General features: G+C 37.0%; 2 protein-coding genes across 2 annotated transcripts; one reads left to right on the top strand and one right to left on the bottom strand.

Annotated features, from left to right (window-relative positions):
• The first annotated feature begins 2,792 nt into the window (after window positions 1–2,792).
• On the top strand, window positions 2,793–6,797 carry LOC121423922. Its single transcript, XM_041619471.1, has 2 exons — window positions 2,793–5,480; window positions 6,436–6,797. Exons 1-2 carry the CDS (start codon window positions 4,226–4,228, stop codon window positions 6,549–6,551), a joined length of 1,371 nt encoding a protein of 456 aa, XP_041475405.1. The 5' UTR covers window positions 2,793–4,225; the 3' UTR covers window positions 6,552–6,797.
• Window positions 6,798–12,792: 5,995 nt separating this feature from the next.
• LOC121423505 (coiled-coil domain-containing protein 24-like) lies at window positions 12,793–24,577 on the bottom strand (the record flags this gene model as incomplete). Its single annotated transcript, XM_041618854.1, has 8 exons — window positions 12,793–13,874; window positions 14,323–14,440; window positions 15,185–15,315; window positions 16,397–16,489; window positions 17,708–17,810; window positions 18,697–18,767; window positions 21,826–21,995; window positions 24,338–24,577. Coding segments are annotated over 8 exons (1,323 nt in total), but the record flags the coding sequence as incomplete, so codon positions are not given.
• Window positions 24,578–25,954: the final 1,377 nt, after the last annotated feature.

The raw sequence follows: 25,954 nt of genomic DNA, 5'->3' as shown, positions 1-25,954 counted from the left end.
CACAGCAGTACCTCCCCTTAAAATTAGCAATATTTGATTTAATCGTGACCCTATATGGTCAAAGGCGTAGGCTTTCGAAGAGGGGGACAGCGCACTATAAGGACTTTTGGCCGAGAAAATTAAGGCACCTCGAAAAAAGATCATCCTACAAAAAAGAAACAGATATATAAACGACCACGACGATTCTTAAATTCCGAGAATATATCTAATATGTATTTTTTAAAGTTTTCTCACTCATTTATGTTTTCTGCTCAGAAATGAGAACGGACTCATTTGGAAGCGTTTAAGTAAGGGGAGTCAGAAAAAATAATCATATTGAATTTTTGTGTGCCATCATAAATATGACATGCCGAATCCACGTGGTGGATTTGGGGCGCTTGTCACTTGTCTTTTTAGGCGGCAAATGTTATTTCCTGCCTATTGCACATGCCCTTTGCTTCGATTGTTGGCAACTTAATTGTACATTACAAGCATATATGCACCCCATTAACGTTTCCTTTTGAAACAACAAAAAATCCTTTCACCATCTTTCTTTATCCAAACCCCCAGTACACACACATAATGCCTTTTAATTCCTGGGCGAGTCTTCCCCCTATAGATAGGCCCTATGCCTTCATAATGACAACGTCATTACTGATATCCAACATGAAATGGTAATGAAAATCCTCACAGAAAAACAATGAGGATCTCCTTCACTGACTATATTGATCACAAAAGACCTCTGACAAGTCCGATCAGAGATACTTTATATTCAATACCCAGTTTCTCAAGAGTCACCAATTTGATCCTATACTCATCGTGATTGACAGATTGATTCAATTGACATTTAAGATCATTTCGACAAAGAGGGCATAAGACCGTACGTCGATATATGCTTTGTGACGTATTTCAACTTGAAAAGAAAATCGATACTGACAACCCCCTCTTAATTTGCGACAAGATGCCAATGAAGTCACAAGGGATCCTTGCTTCAATTATAGCTTTAAATTTTATGCTTCATATGATACGAAAGTGTAACAGGTTGTCACCTATTAAAACTAAATTACTGATTGCTGATTTTAGCTACATTTTATCTAATTTCGGCAATGATTCTAGTAATTCATTAGAATTTGAAAAATATGTATTCCCAAAATTACAAAATGCGATAAAGTTTTAAGTTTATGAATGATTATCGTCAAATTAATAGTTTTGTACTGACACTCGACGGACACTCGATCGGAATTTCTTATTATTTCTGATACATTTCTTTTTTATCTGTATGAATTTGTATCGTTGATATTTACTTATAACGTTTACTTTATATTTAGTTATGATTCTATTTGTATGTAAACATTCACTTATTTCAGTCTTTGACTGCTTGTGATTGTATTTTGATAGTTTTTATTGAAATAAAATCCAATATATATATCTTCTTTGTATTGGCTAAACAGTGTTATAAATGAAATAATTTATAATATATTCAAGCTGGCAGCCCGTAGGGCTGTAATGACTATGATATATATATTTTGTTCAGTCGAGTTGACTGAGGATAGGCATTGTTCATATTCAATGCTGACGGTATTGAAAGTATGATATATTAATCTATAACAATCATGATATCATCAATAAATCACAAAGACTGCATTCAGCTGATAAATATAGGAACTTATTTTCTGCCATGATAAACATCTCTATCAAATGATATATATCAAAGTTTTGTTACTTAATACGATCAATATCAACATAAAAACTTGCTTAAACCATGTTCCTATGTCTGTTCTATATACGTGATTGATGAATTAGTAGGGGTTTTTTTTAAATAGGATAGTTTTTCATAGGCCTAACCCTCACTTTGAGAGCCCTACACAAGAGTACCCATTTTTTCATGATAATCGCTATTGATCATACGCTTATTTTCTACCATTTTGGGATAACAAAGCGCTTTGAGATGCAATATATGCCTCCCAGAAGGTCCGGGCCAGGAGGCGACCGTCAAGTTTGCATTCGCTGCAGTAAATTTAAAGTTATCATCGTCATCATCACATCTTAATATTCAATTTGAAAAGCTTATTTAAAAAATGCCTATATTGCTAATAAAATGACGAGCTATTTTGTTACTTTTCCCCTATACTAAATTTATATAATATGAGGAGGCTGCACTCTCCACGCTCCGCGTTTTAGCAGCCTCCTCAATTTCAGACCTGCTTATATAATAATCTTGATTATAATCTTTGTACATAGAGATTTAAGATATTTTTCTGGCTCATATTTCTATATCAAAATGTACGAAACAGATTGTAAATGTTGGAGATGGAAATAAACAGAATAAAATGAAATGAAATTTAGAGAAACCTTTAGATTCCTCTTTTTTCCATTCGACAAAATGTATGATTTCTCACCATTTTATTCATTCGTGTTCGCATGTGTGTCCATTTTTTTATTCTTTGAAACTAGCTGAGCATATATTTCGATTTTTGTACATTGATTTGATTTTGACCTCGCCCCCAGAAAAATACCCACCGATTCTGCTCATCGGGGTCTTTTAAAAAATCAGATCAGCCCTAATATAATCGTTAATTCTAATCATCACATTCTAGTGCGTGATAATGAGGGAATGATAGACAATAACTTGTATCTTTTCCCAAGAACAAAGTCCGATATTACTCTTCAGATCGAGTGAATATCAATTATGCGTCTTTTATTGACACGGTTCTAAATAAATGCCCATCTTGCGAGCAAGTTAAGCCTCTTCCGACAAATTGATAACAACTCGTCCCTCTTCTCTCCACTCTTCTAGAGGTGTTATTCCCAGAATGCATTCATCAGGATTTACAAGGCGATTTCTTTTATGCCAGGTCGGCTCTAAAAGAAAGTCCCGTCGAACAAAAGCAGACGATCGATCGCAGCGATCGATTTGATAAATAGGCAGATGGGAAATCGCGTGGAGTTGTCAAAAGGCAAGGGCGGTGTGGGCTCTGTGTGTCCCACTGGATACAATTGTTATTTTCAACAGGCTTATATTTTGAAAAGACGAGAAGGGGAGAAGTTGTTTACTCAGATGCAAGACTTAGCAGCCTTAGTATTTACAATTTCTCGCCTAAACCTCTTGCTATACTTTGAGGACCCTTCGAAGGATTTCATGAATTCGGCATTCGACTGATGTTTCTTGGTATCGAACTCGTCCGTGTCTTTCCCGCCACATTATAAAGTTTTTATCGAACCAATTTGTGATCGCTCAAGGAGATTCGATTAGATATAAAAAGGATTAACATCGTGAGGTACAATGGATGCGGTTATGTGGATCTAATTACAAATCATCACTCGTGTCAATCTACGATGTTATTCATGATGTTCTCGTCTGGTCAGTGGAGTGTTTCTTTTCATAATGCGGAGATGATTCTGGTCGAGTGCGCTTGAATTTGAAGAGTGTCATTCTTTACATCATCTTTTTTTATCATGGAAATTAGATTACTTTTAATTATTATAGCGAAGTCATCGGTTATCGGGGAATGAAACAAACTGAATAAATCATTGAATTTTTTTTAAATCATCATGGTAAAAATCAACGTCCATTTGGACTGAATGTTAAGACGCATGGAATGTCTCGACTGTTCGTTCACCTACATAATTAGTGGTACTCTTTTTTAATCTTTGTTTTATCATTTGTCGAATCATCGCGTGTTTCACTGATTTGATCAAAGTCTCCTGAAACAACATATTGGGGAAAAAACACGTGATAAATGTGAACGACTTGAACAGGAAATGAAATCGTGTGTTCACCACTTGATCTCCATCGGCAATCTGTGATTCTTCCTTACTCCATCATGTGCAATAACGATCTACGATATTTTATACTGTTCTTAATTACCACTGATTGAGAAAAGGTTGGATATCTCAATTCTTTATTCTGGAGAGGGTCTAAAGTTGACTAGCAATGTTTAAACAACCTTAATGACAAACACTTCAAGATCCACCAAGTTAAGCACTCTTCATTGAATATTATGTCAACTTAATCAGTGTACTTGACACCTTGTGACACCTTGGCTTTATCTCGTAATAATGACTTCAAGTTCTACCATGTTTAATTGACACATTTTTCTAGAACATTAGATTTTGTAACGCTGAAATATACCGGAATACACCATCTCTTTGAGAGTTCAGATATAACTTGTGTTCTGCTCTTGTTCTTTTTAAAAATCTTCTGTACGTGAAGCAACAACAGTTTCTGCAAAGGCATTATGACGTTATGATGAGCGGAAATAAAGAACGTCGGCACCATGGCAGTGGTGTTGCCAAGACCCGGGCCGACCGCGCTCCGCGCGAGGGTGACGATCGTACAAGAAGTCGGCGACTAGCCGACATACGGAGAGGCAACAAAACCAGACACCAAATCGAGTTACTAACCAACGCCCATGGAGGGATTAAAAAACAATCATCGACGCCTTCATCATGGCGATCCGAATCAAGAACGTTGGAGACGTGGTCGGCGAAGGAGAAGAGAGAAAGAACGTTGCCTAAACCTCCAGATTTAGAAACAAGGAATTCTTGCCCGGCGTTGCCGGCAATTTCCCCGTCGTTAGGAATTCATATTGACAGTGAGTCAAGACAACACAGTCCAAAAACAGGGTTGTACGGTCCCCGAGCTTTAGGCTCAAATGCCAAAACAACTAAACAGGAAAGTCTGAACTTAAACTTGCCAAACGATAAACCGAGGATAATGAGGGACAACTCATTAGATTTGATCGCGAATGTTCGTCACCCGTCGTCAAAAGTTGCAGCAAAACATAAATTTGGAAACCAAAACTCCAAATTGAGTATGCCCCTCAAAAACGATCATGTTAAAACTATTCAATATGAATCGAAAATGAAGAGAACGTTCAGTGTTCCAGACATTGCCAGCTCAACTCAGCCATCAGACCTGTCAGAAGTTCGCCAAATTGCCATCAAAGAAGCAGAAATTTCTAACTCCGATAAAGACAGAACGGAATCTGATTCAACCATCGGAACGAAACACCGTTATTCTGTACTTCTTAAGGGAGGTACCTCAGAAACGAAAGCACCGTATGTGGCTAGAATCGGAAGCGAGACAATCGGTCAGAATACTAGTACAGTGTCTAAAAGTGATGATGTCCGCAGTCGTTTCCAAAGGACATCAACCGATGACGCGGCAACGAAAGATGGCGAAGATCATCTGCAAAAACCAACGACCGCTCCTCGTAAACGCGAGGGCGTCTCTTCTCCAAGTCGCCGTCGCGGAAGGCACTTGAGAAGTCACAAAGAACTCTTTGCTTTCCAACAGGACCTGCTCCTTCCTCGATACAGGAAGTTGGCTGGGATAAGTGGCGGCGATGCGGAGGTGCCGCCGAACGATCGACGGTCTGCCGACGAAAGCCAAGGAGGAGGCACGCATACGCGACGATCGGACGCAAGGGAAGTCTTTGAGAAGGTTCGTCTTATCATCAAGGGCCCAGAGAAGGTTGAGACTGTCACAAAACCTACAGGTAATTACTTCCGTCATATCAAATTATAACTACTAATATAGTGATAATGATGAGATTAAATATGCTAAACAAAATGTATCATGATAATGATAATCATGATGATGATAATAATAATTGTAGTAATGATAATAATAATGATAACAATAAAAATAGTAACAATAATAACAATGATAATATGATAACAATGGTGGTGTTGGTGGTGGTGGTGATTATGATGATGATGATGATGATGATGATGGTGATGATGGTGATGATGATGATGATGAAGACGATGATGATATGATGATGATGATGATGATGAAGACGATGATGATGATGATGATGATGATAATGATGATGATGATGATGATGATGATAATGATGATGATGATGATGATGATGATAATGATGATGATGATGATGTAGACGATGATGATATGATGATGATGATGATGATAATGATGAAGACGATGATGATATGATGATGATGATGATGATGATGATGATGATGATGATGATGATGATGATGATGATGATGAGAGGAAGAAGAAGGAGAAGAAGAAAACAAATCTCAAATAATAATTGACAGATGTGATGTGGTAAACTGAGTCGTTGAGTGTCGCATATTTTCTGCTGCAAAATTATTATAGTTCTTTGAAGTTGGTTAATAATATATAGATTGCCGGAACCGATTTAAGAGATGAACATTGATTTATCAAACACTATAACTGAATTAAGAGTAACCTATCCATGCACATGTAATAGGTCCGTGGTCTCAGTTACCCCAGAACAATTCGTTCTAACATCAGATTGTACTTTGCTTTTATTGCTATCATTTTAAAGAACATATGGCTGGTTTATTATTTTGCTGGTAATTATGAAAATATACAGAGTGAATTACGTTTCATGAAGCCAATTTTTTTTTCATTTTCCTTTCTGTTCTTTTTCTATTTTTCTTTGCTTTATTTTCTTGCAGATCGTAAAGTTCCTCAAATGATGCCCATCTATCTGAAGTCAGGCTTGCCCTGTGGGTATGTCGACTCATCAAGTAAATGTGACGCCTGGTTGGACTCCAATGACTTTGACGACTAAAGAAATAAAGTTTCAATTGCGATAAATTACAAATATTCAATTCAATTCAACATTTATTTTTCTTCCAATTGACATTGGAACCCGTTTTCATATAGAATATACAAAGTAATAATATCATGAATATAGTACAAAAACAACGAAATATGGATATGAATGAACCAGTCCGCTTGGTTCCTGCCGGGTTGGACATTGTCAGAGTTAGTCATTGGAATTTTCCATTTGATTACAAACATGTATGTTACAGAGTCTTAAAAACAGAGATTACAAACATGTATGTTACATGTATGTTATGAAGGAATTGATCTTGGCTCCGTAACATAAAGACTTGCAATGCCAATGACCAATCAATATCATCGTTTCATGCACACTTTGTTAAAAATACCGACCATTAACCAATCAGAGGCTTTTTTCATATCTGTTATTCATCGAAAACCTTCATGTTACGGGGCCGGGTCCTGAATACGCTATGGCTAAAGGCGAGGACCCTCCTCACCCAAACAGCTAGTATCGAACTATCGCCGATCGATTAAAATTCCGGCCATTGGTCGTCTGCCAAAACACTTTAAAAAATGTCTCTCATGTAAGTACCCTCAGGCATCTCATGTCCCATTTGATTTTGGAATGATGCATACGTCATTAATTTGGCCCTTTATCGAGGGCGGGGGGGGGGGGCACACATTAAATTTTGAAAAGATGGGAAGTGAGAGAGAGAAGACCGAGTTGATCATAAAGGCATTTTTATGGGGGGGCGGGGATGTCCTTGCATGTCAATGGTGGTAGCCTTTTTTGACGGATTAGTAAACTAACATATCTCATTTTCTTTTGAAAAGTCTTGTGAAACATACCTTCACAAGTAATTGGAAACGAAAAGAAATATATATCCATGCATTCAATAGCGGCACCATGATGTTTTTATTTAGGGGAAATGCCATAAGGTGACATATTCTTTGTTTATCACTGGATTTTACCAGTAGTCCTCTAATCTATTTTTTTTTATCCCCGACTTTTCTCTTTATTGTATTCATTTTCTGTAATTTGGAGGAACATGCATAGGGGCGGTCACCCACCCCTTCTTTGGCACTGAGGAACAGGGGCGACCCGCGCCATGATTTTTTTGGGGGGGTCCAGTAGGGGAAAAATAATAGAAAAGAATGAAAAGGCGGAAGAAAATGAAGAAAGAAAAAAAAAGTATATTCAGTCCAGAGAGAAGGAAATGAAAGCCTATATTGCCTGTAGGACACCCCCTCCCCACCCTGGTGTCGTCTCTGTTTTGTCACATTGCCATATAAAGTGCAAAGTTTATTGATGTATAATCCTGACATTGAATGATCGTCATCAAAACATGTAGTTTGGCTACAACATTTTTTAATTTTATACACTGCTCTGCTGGATAAAGCTGTCGACAATATACATAATCATGTTTTATGACAATATTGATTTTCGTATAGATATTATGAATAATTTAGTATACACAACTTGGCGTATATCTGTTTAAGAGAGCAGTCTTTTTAGGTTTAGGTTTGAATGTAAAAATGTGTCACAATTTATAGTCATATGTGTATTTTCAGTATTTCATATTAGTTATGTTACTTCGCTAAATTATGCAGCTCTTTCTGACATTCCTCTTTATCCCCTTTTCTGACTGATACTACTTCTATTATTACTTTTAGATATCTAAGCAATCCCCCCCCCCCCTCCTTGGATCTCCCTCTCTCTAACCCATCGATCTTTCAACCTCCCCTAGTTTACCCCAAACTTTTTTCTCCCCTCTCTCTCCTTTTCCCTCAACCCCTTTATCTTCCCAGCTCAACTATCCCCCCCCCCCCTCTTCCCTCTCTCTCCCTTTCTCTCTCTCTCTCTCTATTTACAGTTGTAAAATGCTCAAGGGGCAATTGCAGCAAAAGAGTTGAAATCAAATGCGACTCATTTTCAACCATTTAAAAGAATGAATTTAGGACTTGTTTCATTTTTTAGTTGCAATCAAATGCAAATTGATTCCTCTTTAGTTGCAATCAAACACATCTTGATTTTATTCAGTTGCAATCAAACACAACTTGATGTTTTAGTAGCTGATCAAATGCAACTTATTTTTTTTAGTTTCAATGAAACGCCAATTGATTTTTTGTTGATGCAATCAAATGCAACTTGATTTTTTTTAGTTGCAATAAAACAAATCTTGACTTTTTGTTGTTGTTGCAATCAAATGCAACTTGAGTTTTATTTTAGTTGCAATCAAATGTCACTAGATTCTTAACCATGTATTTAGACCTTAGGTTTTAATTTTTTGTGTTGCTTGAGTTGCATTTAAGCAACTTTTTTCTGCAAATGGCCCTTACTTCAAATACATAATGCTAATGTTAAACATACAATAATACACATAGATAAGGCTTACGCTTGTTTTAACAATAATTTATGCAACTCTGTGATATAAACATACAGTGCATAAAAATCAAATAGGAAATAATGCATATCAAATCTCATGAATAAAACTTTAAGAACATCGTTACATTTCATTGTAATGTCGTATTGCATATTGACAATCAAAATGGCCAAATTTGTTTATAGTTCATTGAAATAGAATGATGGAAAATGTAATAATATATTTTATACATTGTAGAGTATTTTAATATTTGGTAAATAAATGGTATACTTCATTATCTCTCTGTATGGTAATTGTATCATCTTTCTATGTGTAACATTCTTAATACTTAAATATCCACAATTTCAAGATGTATGTATGAATTGTGCATGTGTTGGAGCTTTATGTATGGTAATTCTTGGAATGTGAGCAAGGATTCAACATTTTCAGATGGAAAGTTTTACCAAAGAGAAAGGAATATCAACCAGTTATACATATATGTATCATATTTGATAACATAATTCTGCAAAAAAAATCATAAATACAACAAGGTGAATTTGTATCTAAATATGCCCATAAAATCACACACTGAGATTTAAGCAGTATAATTGTGTCAAAGTCCGCCCAATTTCACCCCATCCTGTCATCAAGGTTGAGATCAATTCTGAAGAATTTTAGACCTATATACCCCACCACCCCAAAGGAATACTCTAAATCCAAGAAATAAAATTGATCTTAAAGGTCAAGTCCACCTCAGAAAAATGTTGATTTGAATCAATAGAGAAAAATCAGACAAGCACAATGCTGAAAATTTCATCAAAATCGAGTGTAAAATAAGAAAGTTTTGACATTTCTAAGTTTTCCTAATTTTAACAAAATAGTTATATGAACGAGCCAGTTACATCCAAATGAGAGAGTCGATGATGTCACTCACTCACTATTTCTTTTGTTTTTTATTGTTTGAATTATACAATATTTCAATTTTTACGAATTTGACGATTAGGACCTCCTTGCCTGAAACACAAAATGTTAAAATAATTTAATTCCACATGTTCAGGGAGGAAAGAAACTTCATTTCACATGACAATGACGAGAAAATAAAAATATTTCATATTTCATATAATAAAATACAAAAGAAATAGTGAGTGAGTGATGTCATCAGTTCCCTCATTGGGATGTAACTGGCTCGTTCATATAACTATTTTGTTGAAAATAAGCGAAACTTTAAAATGCCATAACTTTCTTATTTTACATCCGATTTTGATGAAATTTTCAGTATTATGCTTGTTGAATTTTTCTCTTTTTGTTGGGGTGGACTTGTCCTTTAATTAATTAACTCTGACAGTATATCTTACAATATCTATGAGGAAAAATCTTTTTTAAACAGAAGATACATTCATCTGACAGACTACTAACATACCCAAACAGTATAAACATGAAAAAATGAAAGACTGAACATGAATTTTTCACTTGGTAATACTGGCAAAATTAGAGAGGAGGTCATAAAGAATTTTTACAAATAGGCTACCAAATTTTGATGTGATTGCTCAGCCAAAAGCTTTTCTGGATTTTTAGTGTAGAAATATTTCAGCACTTTCAATTTCAAGAACATCTGATTTAAACTAAGATCAACTTTGGAAAGCCACAACTGTCATAATTCTTTGACTAGGTGTTCACACTAACCCTCAACATAAATAAGAATGCTGCTTGTTAAATCATATAACATAAAACATTTTGAAATGACTTTCTTCATGCATACATGTACTAGATATTTTCATTTCTACAGTTTAAAAAGTGATAATCACACTCGTGTCACGAAGGCTGTTACGTACAATTAGCTGGCTTGTGACTGCATCAAGTCAGGTTTTATAATCCTTCATGTAGGTCTTTCCATAATGATCACGACCAAGTAATCACATTTTACAGCATCTATTAAATACAAACACAATTGCATTCCACGAATTGCTCAATGTGCGGTAATCTATTGATCTACAGACGATTTAAAAATCGAATGAAGTTAACTGGTTTGGGGGCTTACTGAAAGTCAACAAAGGTCAAATTAACTACATGTACTACATGTATCCCCTTTCTTCAACACATACTTACCAAAGTTTTCACTCCTAAAAATATTTTATATTGCTGAAAAGTACCCCCACCCCTTCCTTTGACTTTAGGTAAAAATACATTTTTTCATGAACTGTTATTGTATGACCTCCCACTACATAATATATTTTGGACACAAGGTTGAATGATATTGATCCCCCCATAATAAACACATGGGGTAATGCTAAGTTTTATGGAAAATCTATAATGAAATGCATGAAAAACATTTCATGTAAGAAATGCCCCTTGAATCAGAAACCCAATTAAGGATTTGCATAGATATTGGACGGACGGAAATTCATATTATTAGCTAATGGTGGATAGCCTTTTCATATAAACTCTTTACACATTTCTCTTTTTTTTCTCTCTCTCTCTCTTTCTCTTACTCACATACACACACCGTCACAAACACACCCGACATAATATACAGACACACACTGAGTTTAATGGAAAACATGTTCCCCCAATTTCAAAGCACTTCATTCAAAGACAAGATAAATCAATTGGAAATATACAAATACAAAGTTCATGGAATAAACAAGATCGATTTACACTGTAAAAAACGATATTTAAAATTTTAAGCACATTGTTTAAGCCTGCCACTCTCACAACTATTGTTTAAACTTTTTAAACTACTGTTTAAACTTTTTTAACAAGTTGCTTAAAAAGTTAAAGCAATCACAAAATAGTTTAAACAACTTGTTGTCAGAGTGACAGGCTCAATCAATGTGCTATTTTTTTTTTAACTGTGTACATTTGTCCACTTCTTAGATTTCTGTGAGTCATTCTCTTTTCCTTCTGGATAAAACCTTCCTGAACGAGACCAATCCCTTAAAGGTGCTGGGCCATCTCAATACTTATCCACATTTATCTGATATGCTTCCAGTCCAAAATAGTATTCCAGGGGGAATTGTTTAAACTCCAAGGGGATCCATTATAGCACACAAGGCTTTCCTGCCATGGAACCATGTGCATTAGAATAGTCTTCGTCTATACACCTTTTTATTAAAACCATGAGAAATTTGTCATGAATTTGGCATGAAAATCATCCTGGTATTTGATCTTTTTTAAATAAAAAGTGATTGGGTACACAACACAGAAAAAAAAATTGCACAGGGCTCGGGGCAATTTCGCCCCCCATAATGATAAGAGCCCTGTAAAAAAAAGGGGGGCCAACAAATGTTAACGCTCATCAATATTGCAGATTAAGAAATTACGGTGTGAAAAGTAGTCCCCGGAAAATAAAAAAATTATTTGTTTGCCTGATTGGGACAATACTGTAAATATTTTCATGAGAAGAGGATTATTATCCACAATTTTGTGGCCATACATCATAAGACTAAATATTTTTTTTTTAAGTTTGATTTATTCTGAATGAAAAGTTTTTCAAGCATTCCCTTACCATTTTAGTACTAGACCATTTTTATTATCATTCATTGATACACTGTGTTGGGGAAGGGGGGGTGGGCCTCCTCAACCTCTATACACATGTTATGGCTTGACTAATTCTAAAATGGTCCTACGATTAAATGGCATGGACTTTCATGTATGCTGGCTTGTTTTTCCGCATAAAAAGACAATTTTATCCCTGTTTAAACTGACTTCTCATCCGCAGTTCTTTACTTCTAGGGGGCACTTCATGAAAAGTTTGGTTGGTGATATTCACCAACTACTTTGCTCTCAGCCAATCAGATTCAAGGATTTGCTGTAGCTTATTACAAGAGAGTGAAAATTATTGACTATGAGTTTTCGTGAAATGGTCACTTGGTACCCTGTGCATCCAAAACATACGTAAAAAGCAGTGATGACTCGGTTCCGTTAGACAAAGAAACTCTAATCGACTTTCACACCTTAAAAGCCACTTGACCAATAAGTGGCAATCATCAATCTGGCATTACATAGGGTGGCATAGAGTGAGTTTGTCTATTGGTCGAGCTGTCTGTCTTTATTCCCGAAAGCACACAGTTCAAGTCAGAATACCTTCTACGGGGAAGTGACAGTCCGCTCGTGTAAATATCTGCATCTGATTAACTCACGTCTGTAAAAACTCAATACAAAAACATATTTAAGAACCTCCCATGTTACCAGAAAGAATTGATTCAGACTTCTTCAATAAATGCCAATGGCATCCCATAAATCCTGGACACACCTTTGAATGATCAAATTCCAACTTCTTCTGAGACTTCAGCAGGATCACACGTCCTGAACATGTCCTTGAAGCATCGTATTCTGACTTTTCCAAAGACTCGAGCAGGATCACACATCCTGTAGACATCTTTGAATCATCAAGTTTGACTTCTCTCGAGACTTCAACATGTTCAAGCATTCTGTGCATGTCTTTGAAACACCAGTCTTACTTCTTCTGAGATCCGAGCAAGATAAAACGCATTTGAAGCATCTAATTCCGCTTTCTCAAGGGACTTGAGCAAGCACACACAAACTGCGCATGTTTTGAAGCGTGATATCACCTACTCTGCTTTGCATCAAGTACCCTGTGCCTGAACCTCCCTGATCCCCCGCTCCCGGACCTTCCTGCAGGAGGCCTTGCCGAAGATGGTGGTGACGGTTGCATCCTCGTTGGCGAGTCCGGCCCGCCACCGCGCAAGCTCGAGATCGGAGACCTCGGTTTATTTGACAGTTCGCTCCTGGACGAAATAGATGGCTTAGTGCCAGCACTGCTAGTTCTATTTGAGTTTGTTTCTTGGGACAGGTCGGGGTCGGTGGCACGACGGGACGGTGGCATCTTGTGGATTGCTTTGACAGGTGCAACTCTCCCAGCGCTACCGGCCGATGGAGGAGGTGATGGACGGAGCTTGGCACTACCAGAAGTCGTCGGACTAAGAGGACTTGGAAGTCTCCGACTGTAATGAGTGAGAAAATGTACAAAACAATTATTCTCCCCTTATAGGAAAAGTGAATTCTGAATGAATATCTAGCCATAGTCCTCTGTATGTTAGGGTAGTCTTCATAACCTTCTATAAAAAAATTTGGAATATCTTTAAAAGATTTTTTTTTTAATGATAATGAAGTCAATCCTTCCTGAAAAAACAAGAATGTTTGGAAGCATACTTTAAACATTTAATTCTTGGTCCATTTTTGTGGTATAAATATTTACAAGATTAAACGAAAAAATATCAAACATATTACTGGGTAAATATCTTCAGACTACAAGATTGAAATGTTGCACCAATGTTAGAGATCTAGGGTCTTCATGTGAAGTTTAGATCTTAAGCTGGCATTGATCAAACTGCTTGTGGCATACTGCCTTTAAATGTGCTGCAAAGTGTTTAATAACTTTATGGGACTTACTTAGGCGAGTTTGGCAAGCTTTTATTCCGTGTCCTCACAGAATTCATGACACCAACAGAGGTTGGGGGAGGGGCACTCTGGACCTCTTTCTCCAGTTTCTTTCTCTCCTCCTTCAATTCTATAAAATAGATGAAACAAAAAATAGAGTTTACAAATGTATACATTAAACTATGTACCATCACATTTTGTGTGATAATTTCTGAAGTTTCAAATACTTTGAACAATTAAGGTATATCACTCCACTTTTATATAGTGCTTAATATGTAGGGTCAACATTTCAACATCCAACACACAGAGATGCCAACCTGAATAAGAACATTTCGGTATTTTTAAGGCTGAAATCAGTATTTTGGTGTAGAAATAAGTATTTTCAGAGAAAGACCATAGGATAACACATAAAACTGAAACTTTAGAAATCATTTTTTTTGCATGAGTATTCTTTCTCATTTTTCAGTGGTAATTACTGAAAACCAGTATGACTTGGCAGCTCTGACCACACCAATGAAAGATATATGGATGAATGCGTGTAGCTAATGTGCATGATCATTATAGAAAACAAGAGAGGTAATCGCTCTGCAAGACTTTGCTGATTTATTGCAATATGCACTTGCCATGACCACACAGTACTCAACACCCATGAAAATGTGTCTTGGACGTCTTTACACTAAGACAAATGTACGGTATGTGCCAAAGCCTATGAGCAAAATCTGGACAACTGATGGAGAACTTGGTCGCACATGATTTTTCCTGATTAAACAATTAAAACGAGTCTTGCACATCTGCACTCCAAGATGAATATGTGTGCCTAGATTCTTGAGCACTGGTAAAAAAACTGAGGGAGTAGTTCACTCTGCAAGATTACCTTGTATAGAAGGCTCTCTGCTGACTATGGACATCCTTGACTGGCTCCTGTAATCACTCTCATCTTCCAGACATCCCTGAAGGAATACTGAATCCTTAAGAAGCTGGGAGATCTCATCCTCTAACATGGATCTATCAAAGAATGAAAGATAAATAATAATAATATGTCCATTTATATAGCGCAGTTACTACATGAATGTGCATATACTCAACTGTGCTTTGATACTTAGTATCATATTATTACCCCGGCTGTAGCTAAGCCGCCATATTAATAGGCGCTTCAGCATTCAAGGAATATATCCTAACGGGTACCCATTCACCTCACCTGGGTCGGGTGCAGCACAATGTGGATACATTTCTTGCCGAAGGAAATTACGCCATGGCTGGGATTTGAACCCACTACCCTCTGTTTCAAAGTCCGGAGACTAATCCACTGGGCCACGACGCTCCACGTTGCAAGGTTGCAACGTTAATGCAATGACACAAATTGCCACTTTGCTGTTAAAACTTCCTCTCTCAATATCTCAAAATTTGGAAGACAGTTCAGAAAAAGCTATACTTTAGGAATGTGACATGAGAGACAACCTCATTTTGCCTAGGAAGAGTTCTGTTCAGGAATTAGACTGTTTTCAGACCATATCTGTATGTCTAATTTTTAGTGATTTCTGAATCTTGATGGTTCAAACCATTCGACTTTTTACCCTGGTGAACATTCATATGGCAAAAAGGGTATTCGTCTCAGGCCTAATGTATTTCTGTAAAGTGCTTAATTAGGTATGTCATTCCGATGTGGTAAGCACAACAGAAAAGTAGAATATTACTCTAACTGCCTTTAAAATAATAATAATAATCCGCTTTTATATAGCGCTTAATCCATCGGAACGACGTTTCTAAGCGCTTTACACATATATTATTACCCCGGTCATCGGATTCAATCAGTCATTCCCGCACACAATGTGTGCACATCCTCCACTCCCTGGAGAGTATTCCAGTCAGTCGCCTGTGAGGCGCACACAATACTGGACAAGCTACAATGACTTTCACATCCTACCGCGTACCCATTTAGCACCTGGGTCGAGAGTGGCAAAGTGTGGATAACGCCTTGCCAAAGGACGCCAGACCGCGGTGGGATTCGAACACACGACCCTCTGTTTACAAGGTGAGAGTCAGAACCACTACACCACGGCTCCTCCTAAAAGAAAGACGATCCTACCTGAGTTGGTTTGTAACCTCATCTATCCGTAGTATGTTGAGTTGGTCCTTGACAGCATCTACCTGGTCACTGACTGTTGATGTGGCTGACATTCTGAAAATAAATATAAGAAATAATCATAAGAAAGATCAGAAATCTCTCTGCATTACATTTGAATGTCCGTGTTGTGTAGGCATGCATGCTTTCAGCATTGGCGGCAGAAGCCCAAAAATTTAGGGGGTGTCCACCTGAAATTTTGGGATGGACACAAGTAAAAAATTATTGGACAAGCGCCCGCAAAAAAGATTATCAACCTAAATTTTCGGAGTAGCTAACCAAGATTTTCAGACAAGCAAAAAAAAAAAAAAAAAAAGGTTATCAAAAAAAAATTTAGGGGGGGGGACAGGTCCCCCGCTTCCGCCGCCTATGGCTTTCAGCAAATGCAATAAGGTGTAAAGATGGAGACCCGGGCAATTTACATAGATTTGTAATCAACCAAACCTTGCTGTAAATTGTCATTGTCATCATTACAGTATCATTACCATCAACAAACATAAAAGCTCATCTCTTCTTCTAAATTCATATCTGAATCCACATATGAACATGGTCATGGGAAGTGCGCTTATATAGCAGACCTACATATATTTTTATTCCTAACACTACAGTGACATGACAGCTCATTGCTGGATTACCACCCAAGGAGCAGAAATTATGCACTTGTCGACTTTACAAGTAAAGAAAGTAGTTGCAGCCAAACAACTATTTCACAAAAAACCTCTAAAATCAAGATGAATTACCACCATATTATCATACATCTAGGTCTGGTATATTGAAATCAACTCATCTTGTGAAATCATGAAATCTTAGCTGAAAATCGAAAACTCTGATGATAACTAACACAAAAAGGCATCTGTGAGACAGTGTATTAACATTGCTTGGAAAAATACCCGACATTTAATGGAATTCTGTGCTCATTTTGCTCATTTCTCAGCAATAGCGCATTTTTTCCAGAGCTAGTTTGCACATATTTATACATACAAACACTTGGTGGGCCATTTCATTGGATTCTGTTCGAACTCATTTTGAGATCATTACCACAACTGGGGGGTGTTTCACAAAGATTTAAATATGACTTAGAGTCGCACTTAAATGCCTACTTGCGCGCAGTGTAAAAGGCATGACAGCTTTGGTCAGATCATGCCAAGAGGACGCGCACTACTGCGTATTGATCAATAAGTTTGCGCGTTGCATATCTTGTACGCGTCGACATTTAAGTGCGACCTAAGTCATACTTAAGTCTTTGTGAAACACCCCCCTGCATAGCAGACTTACCCATCACTGTCACTGCTTGGCGTCATCCTCATGGGAGTTTCTCTTCCATCTCTACTGCTCCTAGAACTACCAGGTCTCGGGAAGCCTAGTCCTGGACTAGTATCTACAAGGACCAACATCATAAAGCACTTTAAATCCTCTCTGAAGCTTTAGCAAAGGTTCAATGACTATAATATTTCGGGTAGCTCATAATGGGAAACAAGGAATATTCCACAATTCAGAGAATATTGCAGGAATGGAGAAGAGCGCAATATTGGCCCTAACAAATTGATTTTTTTTGGGGGGGGTAACCAATGAAGAGAGACCTTCAAATCTTCAATCATTATCCATTAGCCCATGCAATATGGCATCCGAATGAACAGAAATGCCCGTGGGAAATTTGGGAGATTTTGGTGCAACATTCATTACATGGCTCTGATATTTGACACACAAATCATGCAGACACAGGGGCCCATATTCTGAAGTCAGGTTTAACTTAGACCATGGTCTAACTCTGTGCTAAAGTTATGGAAAGCCAAAGGTGTCTTTTTTTATTAAGTTGTATGTTTCTTATGTTTACTGTGCTCTTTCCTGATTCATCGATGGTGGAGACGATCATCTATTTATATTTCCTAGACTATTATAAATGATTAGAGAGCCAAATGAGCTGAAATATGATATCTCTTCCATTAGTGATTTATGTAACAGTTGGCTTTCCATACTTAAACCACAACTTTAAACCTGGGTTTAAGTTAAACCCCACTTCAGAATATGGGCCAGTGGGTCACTGCCATTGGACATTGTCCTGAAAAAAGGCAGCCGGATCAAGGATTCAAGGGCAAGCCACTAGGACAATCTAAAAAAAGATTTTGTGCAGATCTCCTGGATTTGCACACTCTATAAGGGGATTTCATTACACGCCTTTTTCCATTTTTTTTATTCTCAGAGATGCTTTCAGCAGTCCAGTGGCAGTGACCCCCTCTAATGATAGATAAAGTTGCTGTTCTTACTTCTGGGCAGTTCATCATTGACGTAGTCCAAAATATCGCTGTTGTGTCTTGAAAGAAGGCCATCCACGTCTCTGTAATAAATGAAAGAGTTTATTTAGAAATTGCCTGCTTATGAAAAACAAGTGGAATGCCTCTGGCCGTCCCACCTGCATCACGTGGTTCAATATAGCAGCAGTGCTGACTTTGAATACTACTCTAACTCGCACAAGATGTTCAGTGATACATGGTAACTCTTATGTCCACTTTTTATGAACGAGACCAATAAACTTAGAGATATGATGGTTATTCAACAAAAAACCTCAACATGGCCAAAGTTCATTGACCTTACATGACCTTTGACCTTGATCATGTGACCTGTATCTCGCACAGGATGTTCAGTGATACTTGATTACTCTTATGTACAAGTTTCATGAATCAGATCCATAAACTTTCAAAGTTTTGATGGTAATTCAACAGATACACCCAATTCGGCCAAAGTTCATTGACCTTTGACCTTGGTCATGTGACCTGAAACTCGCACAGGATGTTCAGTGATACTTGATTACTCTTATGTACAAGTTTCATGAATCAGATCCATAAACTTTCAAAGTTTTGATGGTAATTCAACAGATACACCCAATTCGGCCAAAGTTCATTGACCTTTGACCTTGGTCATGTGACCTGAAACATGCACAAGATGTTCAGTGATACATGGTTACTCTTATGTCCACTTTTTATGAACGAGACCAATAAACTTAGAGATATGATGGTTATTCAACAAAAAACCTCAACATGGCCAAAGTTCATTGACCTTACATGACCTTTGACCTTGATCATGAGACCTGAAACTTGCACAAAATATTCAGTGATGCTTGATTACTATTATGTCCAAGTTTCATGAATCAGATCCATAAACTTTTAAAGTTATGATGGGAATTCAACAGATATCCCCAATTCGGCCAAAGTTCATTGACCCTAAATGACCTTTGACCTTGGTCATGTGACGTGAAACTCATGCAGGATGTTCAGTGATACTTGATTAACCTTATGTGTAAGTTTCATGAACTAGGTCCATATATTTTCTAAGTTATGATGACATTTCAAAAACTTAACCTCAGGTTAAGATTTCGAAGTTGATTCCTCCAACATGGTCTAAGTTCATTGACCCTAAATGACCTTTGACCTTGGTCATGTGACATGAAACTTTAATAGGATGTTCAGTAATACTTGATTAACCTTATGGCCAAGTTTCATGAACTAGGTCCATATACTTTCTAAGTTATGATGTCATTTCAAAAACTTAACCTCAGGTTAAAATTTGATGTTGACGCCGCCGCCGCCGTCGGAAAAGCGGCGCCTATAGTCTCACTCTGCTTCGCAGGTGAGACAAAAATCACCTTGATAACAAGAAAAAAAGAGGAAAATGTTCAGGAAAGTTTGATGAAAGTCCAACAAAGAATATATTTTCACAATTCAGATTTTATGACAAACATCACTACACAAACAAAAACTTATCTGATATGTCATGTAATATTCCATTATCTTTTTTTCTCCTTTTTTGTAGTTCATTATTGAAGCATGAAATAAATCATTCTGAAGATGTAATCAGATTAACATTAGTTTGAATTTAACCTCAATATACTGCAACACTTTTTTAATTAAGCCCTTACTTATCTTCAATAGATAAGAAAGTAATATTTAGTATCGGTGAAATCAGATATCATGTCGCTCTTTTTTCCTCCAGGGTACACTATACAGCAGGCCTGCTATACAGAGTGGGTGATTTTACAGAGGGATGGTAGATTATCCAGGGGGGGGGGTAAATTATTGTTCTAAAACCCTGCATATAATGAAGAATGCACTGAACTTTGCACCACAGTGAGAGATTAGATCTTAAATTCACTACCATCTTATGTAATGCTTACATGATCCAGTTGATGTCCTTTGACCAGCAAGGCAGTGTTTATTCTGTTTCTTTTTATCAATAATACTAATAATATGCAACATATAGCGCTTAATACAATGTTTTAACTACTGCATACCATGCATACATTTAGTTGTGTTCTATTAACAATTCCTTTCTTCTTTTTTTTCAAAAAGTGATTTTACCTCAGTAAAAAAAAATTATTTCAAAATGCAAATACAAGGTTCCTGTGTGTCTTTAGTTTTTCTCTTTCATCCTAGAAGGCTCAGAAATTACACTGACAGTTTTTTAGATTTTTCCTAGAAAGTGACCATGGATTTGAAACAGACTGCCAAACTTTCTGTGACCTATCTGGGAGGAAAGAAAGCTTTGATGAAAACAGACTCTTCCATACCAGTGAAGCTAATCCACATATCTCTACAAGGTCAAAACTGGGTCCTGTCTTACAAAGAGTTACGATTGATCCAATCAATCGCAACTATGGACGGCCAGCAACGTCAACATGTATAATCCATATTTGTTCAAAATATTTTCTGACTATGATATTCATGCATTCGTTGTTTTCTTGAAAATTCACCGTGCTTCTCTTTGTTTAAAAAGGACATTGTGCAAATTTCCTATAGAAAAAATTATGACACTGATGGATTTCCATAGGATTACCATTGGATCAATCGTAACTCTTTGCAAGATGGGCCCTGATCAACCACAACTATGGAAAGCTAGCAACATCACCACCTAATATTTGTTCAAAATATTTTGTTATTATAATGGATATTAATAAATTTATAATTTTATTGCAAATTCGGTGTGTTTCTCTTTGTTCACTTTGTGCAAATTTCCTGTAGAAGAATATTATGACATTGGATTTCCTAATAGTTGAAGTTGATTGGATCAATCGTAACTCTTTGTGAGAGGGGGTCCTGGGGGGTGTTTCACAAAGATTTAAGTATGACTTAAGTCGCACTTAAATGCTGACGTGTAAATGAAACGCAACGCGCAATGTTATTGATCGATACGCAGTAATGCGCATCCTTTTGGCATGATCTGACCAATGTGATCATGTCTTTGATAACGCCCGCAACTAGGCATTTAAGTGCGACTCTAAGTCATACTTAAATCTTTGTGAAACACTCCCCCCCAGGTCTTGGGATGGCCCAAAACCAGCAATTTTCCAGATGTAAAATGGGTCTTGGTGAATACAAAATGTATATAAACCATTCATTTACCTTCCCTCCTCCTTTGCCTTCTCCCGCACACACTCAAGCAGCATCCTGATGTGGGTTTTCAGATTCTCCCTCATCCCTGGTGGCTCCGGGAGAAGATTGACAGGAGACGCGGGGATGTCGTCATCCGTTTCCGCCCGATAGTCCTGCCATATGCTTAGAAGGTTATCCACCTTGTGAAGTAAAGTAATAAAATCTTTAAAAAACATTTGGAGTTCAGCTTCAATTTTTTGCAGCCCCAATGTGAAGTTTGCCAGCACATCTACATGTACATGTTTATCAGGCATTTTTTTTTAAATTTTTTTTTATTCAATTTTTTTTTTTGGGGGGCCTACTTTTCACGAAGTACATGTATTGCATAATCTGCAAGATTAGCTAACTTTAAAGGGGAAGTTCACCCTGAAGAAAAGTTTGTTCTAAAAATTATACAAAAAAATAATTAAAAATATTGAAGGTGTGAGGAAAATCCATTAAATATTAAGAAAGTTATTGGAATTTAACATTTTTTATTTATAACTTCATGAACGAGCAGCTGCCCCATATGTTATGTAATATAAAGTGCATATATTTCAATTATTTAATGGTTTATGATGACTATTTCTGATTACTTCTCAGGAACGGGTGTAAAATGATTTGTCTATTGATATACTGAATGTCACGGTAAAAACAATTTTCAATTTTCTGAGAAAATTACATTTCATTGATTTTTTAACCATACAATATGTAGGAAAGCTGCTCACATATGACATCACAATTATAAAATTCTAATAATTCTTTTTTAATTTTATTCTTTGATGGATTTTCCTCAAACCTTCATCAATATTTCTTATCGTTTTTTTTTTTGCTCTTTTTTACAATGAAATTTTTACCAGGGTGAACTTCCCCTTTTACAGTCAGACGGCAGGTCCCAAGAAAGTGGCTTCTTTCATCCAAGTGATATTCATGACTTGAGATGTTTTGCATATTTAATGAGCTTGATGCGGACCAAAACACCTCTTCATTCGGTCATTGCTGCTCTATTTGTGCATCGAATTTAATGAATTTGGTATCATTGTAAAGAAGAAGAATCATTCTTTCAGGTCATGTGTTTGAAATAATTTAAAGAGTTTGTAATATAGGTTAAAATTTTGATCTAAAATATGCTACAAAACAATTATTTTCACCTGACAAAAGATGCTATTTTCACGCTTTATTTTTGTTTGAGCCCAAATGATTTTTAGATCGCGATAAAGCTGAATATGTATGCATTAAAATCATATAGGTTTCAAAATAAGATTTGGTTTAATTGGGTCAAGATCACACATTTCATTTGCCAAGTACATAAAGCAGCTTGAAAACAAGAATACTGCACTCTGATTGGTCAAACAGACCACCCACTGCCAAATTCCAACGGTTCCAGTGCCTGGGTTCATGGGAGGGTCACACTTCCCATGTGGTAATCTCCTCAAATACCCCGCGCCTGTTGTTCTGAGAATCTTATCCAGCCAATCAGAATTCTGGATTTCATGCAAGTCCAAAATTTCAGAAATCTCGTCTTGTACCTTGGTGGGAAAAGTGTAATCTTGACCGGATTAAAAGGTGCCACACATCAAGAGTGGCATTGCGAGAAAGTACAGAAGTTCAGCTTTATGGTGATATAAATATCATTGAGGCTCAAAATAAAAAGTTTTGGCACAATTTGCAAAAGAAAACAGAGGAAGAAAATTCAGTTTTGAGGCACATTTTCAGGCCCAAAATTTACTTATTTAACTAAATATTGTATACAAAATAAATAACCAATATGAAAGAGTAACATTTACTGATCTGATGGTACAGTAATATTTCATTTAACTTGAGGTTAAAACAGGTAAATTCTTAGAGAAAGAATATCTCATGAATCGCGAGATTTTGCAAGGAGGATTCAGCCACGAGATGATTTGGATGAATCTGGCCTTTTTGCTCATTAGCATAGGGACCTGCGGTCTGACTGTTTAAAGTGGATTTAAGTGAATGGGGAATTTTTTTAGCCCCGTGTGATTTTCTACTCTGAATGACTATATGTAATAGACTTGGAGACCTGTATCTAAAGTGCAGAGGGCAAGTTTTAACCAATTGTCTACTGGAAGTGGGAGGTCCCTGTATCAAAGCCTACATGGGGATTACAGAATTCAGTAGGCAAAGGGTTAATTGTTTTTATGCAATATCAATATCAGGCCTGTCAATATCATTAGTATCATTACATGTTTATATCACAGTCTGCCTAATATCAAATATTACACTAATCTAAATAGCTTCAAACTCATTCAGGTGAGGAATGAGTGTTGCATTTCATTTTTGCATCTGTGAGATTGATAAAGTAATCTTTATCCAGATACAGCTTGATGTCAAAAGGTAACAGCCACAACTAGTCCATTATTACAGCAATTTGTACACAAACTTTATTCAACACAATTCTATGCAAGAACCGGCAGAACCTGTCGGTCACAGGTAGACAGGTTGGTTTGACTCGACCTTACATCTTTACCAAATACCATACCTCTTCATGCAATTCCAGACTCTGCTCGATCAGGGAGGAACCGAGGATATCTCGAATGTCCGGTCTTTCTCCCGGGGACACCAACTCCTCCACCAAACGCCAGAGTGAGAGGGGCTTCTCGTACGCCTCCATCATATTAGCGTTGACATCTTCCATGTCTGAACATCTCTGATTCACGCATGAAGAAATCACTGTGACCCTGGTGTGTAGACAGAGGGCACGTTCATGATCGACCACAATAAGCGAGAATGGCGATTTGAGTGTGACGGTTTAGTTGATTATGCCCTTTGTGGTGCTACTGCAAGAATGGCCACTTGGTTGCTAGAGATTTCAATAGACGGAGCTGAACCAGACACCTGTAAATACATGTATCAAACAATAAAGCAACAAATGTTTACATAATGGTAACATGAGCAATTACACATTTTTGGCAGACCCTCCGGCGAGAGGGGCAAGGACTTGATCCTAGGAGGCACTGATGCCTGTGGACCCAGTGAACATGTTGAAGACTAACAACTCAAAATGGAGGAAAAATAATTAATTTTAGACATTTCATGTGACGGCCTCAAAATGCGGCCTTTCTCATCAAAATCCCTAAATCATGTGTGAAGTAAATGGGTGAACTGACTTGGGGCACCTTTTTTTCAATCAGAAAATGACTGGCCGGGTTTTTTCAAGAAAATCACACATTTTCTTTAAATTTTTTAGATTTTTGGTACTTAACTAAGTTAAATCATATTTTTTAAGAATATAAGGAACATTATCAACTAAAAATTTTGGTGAAATAAAAATTTATGTTATATCTTAAATAGATCTATATCTAGTTAGGTGCGCAGACATGGGGCCCACCTTCTTCATACTAGTTTTACAACAACAACAAAAACACTGAGCCCTGAGTGAGGAAGATCATGAACTGAAATCGAAATTAGAAGAAGTCTTGAACTTAAAATTTTGCAGTGAAACCTGCCCTGGGCCTGGGCCCATATTAAACTTAACAATGATCATAGAACATTTTTTCTATGATCATGACGATAGATTCCATTGTCTACAATGTCAATGTAGAAAACTTTCATCTGAGTACCAACTACCATTCCACACTTAATTTTTAATTTCATGTCTGATGGGTAGGATGGGGTGTTGGGTGTCCGGACACGTAACAAAAATGAAGCCTTCTTTTTTTTATTCCACAATAACTGTGATGTGATTGATTAGTGCTAATCATCATCAAATTTGTTCTCTATAATATTGTCTAACACTTTGTGCTAAGACATTTAAGAGATTTGAATTGTTAACTTTTCAATTGGCTGTTTAAAATTGACTGTGACTGTCCTGATACACAACCTGTCCAGACACCCAACATTAACAACTGGGTATACATTCGCCCTACTGTTTTTCTTGTGAGAGCCCCAAAACGGCGGGTGTCACTGCACTTGAACGGGACTTGCGTTAGTGTTGTGCCATGTCAACAATAAGAGAGCTGGTCTGAAGCCGAGGCCGAGTTAGCATATGGCAGTGAGTCCAAACTTTGCGCGTGTCCATACTTCGCGGACGGTCATTATCTCAAAAACTAGCCAATATCCTTAAAATCTGACATCATCAACGTGAAAAGCGACCTAA

This window comes from Lytechinus variegatus, chromosome 11 (genome assembly GCF_018143015.1).
Source record: "Lytechinus variegatus isolate NC3 chromosome 11, Lvar_3.0, whole genome shotgun sequence".
NCBI classification, from domain to species: domain Eukaryota; kingdom Metazoa; phylum Echinodermata; class Echinoidea; order Temnopleuroida; family Toxopneustidae; genus Lytechinus; species Lytechinus variegatus.
Note: the sequence above shows the minus strand (reverse complement) of the source record. Positions and strands in the feature narration are given on the sequence as shown.

Excerpts from the sequence above, each read along its gene's own strand:
- LOC121423922 (XM_041619471.1), top strand. The coding sequence starts at position 4,226 with ATGATGAGCGGAAATAAAGAACGTCGGCACCATGGCAGTGGTGTTGCC. Across the intron at positions 5,481-6,435 it reads GACTGTCACAAAACCTACAG|ATCGTAAAGTTCCTCAAATG; the intron begins GTAATTACTTCC and ends ATTTTCTTGCAG.